Source organism: Gavialis gangeticus, unplaced genomic scaffold (genome assembly GCF_001723915.1).
Source record: "Gavialis gangeticus isolate Ggan-Ray unplaced genomic scaffold, GavGan_comp1, whole genome shotgun sequence".
Taxonomy (NCBI): Eukaryota; Metazoa; Chordata; order Crocodylia; family Gavialidae; genus Gavialis; species Gavialis gangeticus.
Genome location: NW_017729024.1, coordinates 182,143,296 through 182,148,927, shown reverse-complemented (window position 1 = coordinate 182,148,927; position 5,632 = coordinate 182,143,296). Strand labels below are relative to the sequence as shown.

The following is a 5,632-nucleotide window of genomic DNA, read 5'->3' as shown; positions in this document are numbered from 1 at the left end:
GCTGAGCTGAGCCGCCGGGGAGGCCGGCTGGGGCCGCAAGGCAAGTGGCTTGCTTGTCCCCGGCCGGCAGCGCGCAGGGGCCGCTGCAACACAAGCACAGTGAGGAAGTTGTGAGCATCTCCCCCGAAGCTCCAGACCTTCATCCCACGAGGAAGGGGCTCGTCCCGCGCCCGCCCGGCGGGGCCTCCTCACACGCCGCTGAGCGGGCTTCGTGCCCCTCTCCCCCGCCCGCGCGCCTTTCCTTCGCCCCCTTTTTTCTTTGTTCCTTTCTCTTCTATTCGCCTATTTTCTTTTTTCTTTGTCTTTGTTCAGCTTTTCTTCCCCCACCCCTTCCCTCCTCTTCCTTTTTTCTTTCTTTCTTTCTTTCTCCTTGTCTTTGACTTGGTCCTTCCTTTTCCATTTGCTCCTCTTTGCTTTTCCTGGCCCGGGCTGCGCTCAGTGCCCAGAGCGAGCGGAGCTCTCTGCGATCCCGCCCCAAAGGTGACACTTTCGCCTGGGTCACAACAAAATTAGAGAGAGAGAGAGAAGAAAGTGGATGCCCGCTTCAAAAAAACACCAAACAAAAACCCCAAGCAAAGCTACTTATCAGGGCCCGAGATCAGAGGCACAGAAACACAAGGACAGCGCCGCGCCGAGTTATTTGCCCTCTGCGTTACTGATTAAAATTGGGGGGGGGGGGCACTGCAGGGCACTGGGACTAGGCAAACTTGGTCCCGATGCAGGCGGGGGGGGGCGGGGGGGGGGGGGGCACTGCAGGGCACTGGGACTAGGCAAACTTGGTCCCGATGCAGGCTGGGGGCGGCGGGGGCAGGGCCCGGGAGCTCCCAACTTCTTCCTCCCTGATTCGCCCCTTTTGCCCCTCCTTGCCCCCCACCTCCCTCCGTGGCAGAACCACTCGGGCTGCTTTCAGCTCTGTCTGCCCCCATGTATCCCCCCCCAGGTGCTGGCAAAATCCCACCGGCGGCTTTAGGAACCTCCCTGGGGGCACAACGGGAAAAAAAGGGGGGCCCAGGCTTGTGGCTAAAGAGACGATCCGGCAGGGATCGGGGCTAGAGCTGGCCGGGGCTGGACGCACGTTTGTCTGTGCCGGACTGGCCTTATTTATGGACTTCGCCTTTGAACGGTTGCACATCTCCCCACCCCGGGCACGCGAGCCTCCCTTGGACATCGTGTGCGTGCTTGCAGGGATTTGTGCACCCACACATCCAGCCCTATGCCAGCTATTTTTCACTCTAGTTCCCCGGGTAAATAATAACCCCGGGGATAAAAGGAAGCCCTGCATTTGCCTGTGCAACTGGGATCCTGCCTCTCCGAAACACAGCTCCCCTGCAATACGGAAATTGCATTTGTTTTCAGATGACTGTAAATGCTTGAGGCCTTTCTTGGAAAGCCCCCACTGTCCCCTGGCTAGGAATAAAACGCCCGCATTCCTTACAAAGCAGCCCCAGAAACTTTCCACCCAACCCACGGTAAGAGGACGAGAAAGGAAGAAGACGGACTTACCCCGCAATGGATGCTTACGTTGGGGAAGGGGGACTTGGGGGGAAGGTATCTGTGTGGGAGCTGTACGGACAGATGCAATTCATAGGCGAAGCTGATTGCCAGTAACGCTATAGATTAGCATGGGGTCTTTGCTGCACACGGATGCTGATCAATACCCCTGCACTCACATGCCAGATGGTTTTGGTGAGGACAAAAATGAAATAGTTCAAATCAACTCACGACGATTATGCCTTTTTTGTGCCTCTCTGAATCACCCTATTTGGAGAATAAATGTGTTTCTGCGGGTTCGACATGCAAAGGACGAGGCACGTCTGAGCCCTGGAAAATGGCTCATTCTCTCCCATGGATTTTCTGTGCGTGTTCACGGCAATGCTCCCCCGGCCGGGTGAAAACACCTGAATGGAGAGGGATGGGTTTTTTTAATTTGTAAATATTTCCAATTGCTGATTAATTTGTCTTAATCGTGTTTGTTTTTCGCCAACATTTATTTTCTCATATTTTTAATATAACTGATCAAACAAATATAGGGCTTTCCCCCCTCTGTCATGGTTTTTTATCTGAAAAAAATAGTAAAACATGCCACACCTGTTTTTTTTTTTTTTTTTTTTTTTTTTGTAATTTATTCATAAAATCTGTAACTTTCTAATATCTCCCTTCGGCACACGTTATCCAGCCTCGGCTTCTTCTGTGTCGTATTTGAAGGGGAAGAGTAGAGTGAATTGTGTTGTAACACCGCAGCAAACTGTCCCAGACAGGATGGCTTGACTAAATCATATTAAAGAACAAAAATCTGCCGGTCCCCGCTCTCATCTTCCGCAGGGCTTTTTTTTCCCCAGTTGCTCTTTCAAACAGAAACCAGTCGCCTGAACCCAGGGAGTAAAACTCGGAGCTTTTAAGTTAATCAAAGTGCAGTGTCCGCAGTGGCAGCTGGACTTGCCCTTTGCAGCTAACGCTACCATTTAAACGTGAACCACGAAAGCGGTTTTTTAGTAAGTCTTTCAAAAAGAAAAAGGAGAGGAAAAAACCCCATTAGACAACTAAGCAAATTGTCTCTGCATGCAGGGCTCTGGACAGGAACAATACCACTGCGCATTTAGGAAGCAGGGAGGACGTGGTGCGAAATGAGGACCTTTAGCCTGAGACAGTGCCTCTTCCATGTGCTGCGTGCGAAATGCGGAGAGCCCGGTGCCTGCCCGAGCCACCCCGCTCCCATCCGGCCCAGGCACACGAGGCACAAAGGGAGGCCAGGGCTTGCCGAGGAGCCCAGGACTGTATTGATCAGGAGGTGGGAGCCAGCTACGACTCACCTTTAAGCTCCAGCGCACGTGATCGCTCTCCAGCCGGAGGTGCCGCTCGCGGGGTAGATCTTCATCAGGACAGAAAACGGGTTGATTTTTTTTCAAATCAAACCTTCCCCCGCTCCAGGGACCTCCCCCCCTCCCCAGCTCCAGCCCCGAACCACTCCCAGGGAAAAAAGGAGAGCGAATTAACATGCTAATGTATCGATGCAAGAGGAGCTTCTTATTTGTCAGCGCCTTGAGACTTCGGCTGTGAAGCTGGGATCGCAAGAGGCCGTCATTGCACCGCGTGCCACAAGCGCTCTTGACCGGAGCGGGCTCTGGACAAGCGCGAATCTTTTCAACTTCAACACGGGAAGGTGCCGCTTCCTCTGTGTGCAGGGGCCGGTTGAAGCACAGATTCCTCAGGGAGTTTCCCGAGAGAGAAAGCTAGGTGGGGGGGGGGGGTAGTATACCAGGGGGTCCCCATTTTTTTATGCTGCGGCCCAGCAGTCACAGCCCACCGCGGCCGGAGAGAAAGCCCGGGGGACTCTTGCAGGACGGCGTGTCAAAGTCCCTGGGTCGCAGAGAGCACAGCAAAAAACCAGGGACTGGCAGGAGCAGCGGCTCTTGCCGTGCCAGACCAGACCAGACCCCAGAAATATGAAGGAGGAGGCACTTTACTAAGCAGGTTTAATGCAACAGGAAGGGCGAAAGAAGGGGAGTGGGGGCGGGAGAAGGAGGGGACCCCAGTGCCCTCTGTGCCTTTCACGAGGTCCCTGGACATTCATGTGGCAAGTCTCCCCGCACACAGCAAGGGCAGGGCGGGATCCGAGGGCTTGGTTTTGTTTTTTTTCTGAATGAATTAACCCTGGGTCTAGTCAAGATGGCACCTCCGGTGTTGCGGGCACTTTTCCTTGTTTTCTGATCAAGTTTTCTCTAACAGCTGGAAGTGGTTGGAAGGGGGCAGTCTTAAGAAGACCCCCTGCTCTTCTTTTGACAGCGGATCAAAAGAAAATAGGTCACGCTTTTCAAACTTATGTCCACCCTGTCCTTAATTACTGTCTCTTTAAACAAAGGCAACATCTGCGCAACCTCAGCCTGTTCAGAGCTTCGCAGCGGCGCAGGGAGCGACCCGCTCCCCGGGAGCCGGCCCGGTGGGGGCCGCCGGCTGCGGGGACCCCTTCCCTTCGCGCGGGCTCTTTCCTCCCGCTTTCCAGAGGACGCAGAGCAGCCCTGGAGCGGGGCTGTGGAGCCGGGCAGGAAAGCCCAGCCCCTGCCCGGCTGCACGAACCCACCGATCCATTGCAGACCTGGATTCAGGCCAGGCAAGAAGTTGCCTGCGCTCCGGAGCGGGGCGCCCCGCGGCAGATGGCAGCTGGGGGCGCCCGGGGCGGAGCTGCACTTCCAGGGGGGGAAGACAAGTCTCCGCAGCTTTTTACCAAGTCAAATGAGCCCCGAGCCGGCTGCTCCCACGGGCGCTGCGGGGGCGCCCTGCAAACTTCCCGGCCCGGCCCGGCCCGGCCTGCCCCGCACCGCCCGGGCAGAGCCCCGCGGGTAGCGCTGCTCAGCCTGTATCCACGCACCCCCCACCCCGGGGCCTTGCGTGCCTGGGACCAAGAGCGGGTGTCGGGTGTGCGTGTTGTCTTTAGACGGCTTAAGGTTGCGATGGAAAGTTGATGATAGAGGATGTACACACACACACACACACACACACACACACACACCCACACACACACACACCCACACACACACACACCCACACACACACACACCCACACACACACACACACACACACACACACACACCCTTCATAAAGTCCTTGTGCGCAGCCTAAGTTATTAACGTTTAAAAGTGCACAAGGACTTCATGGCCCTGTATGTGTGTATATGTGTACATATGTATATATATATGCCTAGCGTTAGGGGAGGGCAAACCAGGTGACCACTGGTGGGCCCACACTTTAGGAATCCCAATTCTTTTTTTAGGGGGGGGAGAGTTTTTGCAGGGTAGTGGCTCTATTTGCATTTTACCACTGGACTATTTCTCTAATCCCCCCAAAGAATATTAAGAAAGGGCCGTGATACTGTGGGGGTTAATACTTACCCGAGTACACACAGGTGTCCCTCACCAACCTTGGGGTTGGGCTCCTGAACCTTCCCCTGGTCGGCAAAACCGTGGTTGGCAAGACAAAAGGCTTATGGGGAAAAGGGCAGGTGGTGGGCTGATGCGCGGCCACCGAGAACCGTGGTTACTCAAAACTGTATCCCGCGGTAGCCAAAATGAATATGAAGCGTGGGTGGTTTGCAAGAGTGGTTGGCAAAACTGTGGGTCATGAGGGAAACCTGCACCTCCAAGGGGCCCCAAATGACTCTCGTTATACGTCCCCAAATCCCTACCTCCAAGGGGCCCTCAATGACTCTCTTAATACTACCCCAAGTCCATCCCTCCAAAGGGGCCCCCAGTGAATTTTGCCCAGAGCCCCAAATGCCACCACTGGGGGGAGGAGGGAATTGAAAAAAATCTCCCCCTGCCGCGTTTGTATCAATCACGTCGGCCACATGGAGCTGAGGGGCTCCCCCCCTCCATCCCCCCACCTAAAAAAAAAGGGGACGCGGCTCCTTTAAACCCCCCCCCCCGCACCCGTTGGAACCCAGCAGCAAAGAGAAAGAAGCCCTGCTGCCTCAACCAAACATGAGGCCCCCCAAGCCCCGCCCCCGGCCTGTCCCCATTGGCGCGCACCGCCGGCCTCCCCCCCGCGTGTGGCGGAGCCGCCTGTCCGTGTGGCGGGGTAGGTTGCGCGCCAGGCAGCCCCACTCTGGACAGCTCCGCGAGCCGGGCAGAAGCGGCG

The 5,632-nt window shown here is 55.8% G+C and overlaps 1 protein-coding gene across 1 annotated transcript in view; it reads left to right on the top strand.

Annotated features, from left to right (window-relative positions):
* The first annotated feature begins 3,008 nt into the window (after positions 1–3,008).
* The window catches only part of ONECUT2 (one cut homeobox 2), a 63,536-nt gene continuing 60,912 nt past the window's right edge, over positions 3,009–5,632 (top strand). The window contains exon 1 of the mRNA XM_019518303.1: positions 3,009–3,160. Within this exon, the coding sequence (XP_019373848.1) occupies positions 3,009–3,160 (152 nt within the window). The remainder of the gene's footprint in view (positions 3,161–5,632) is intronic.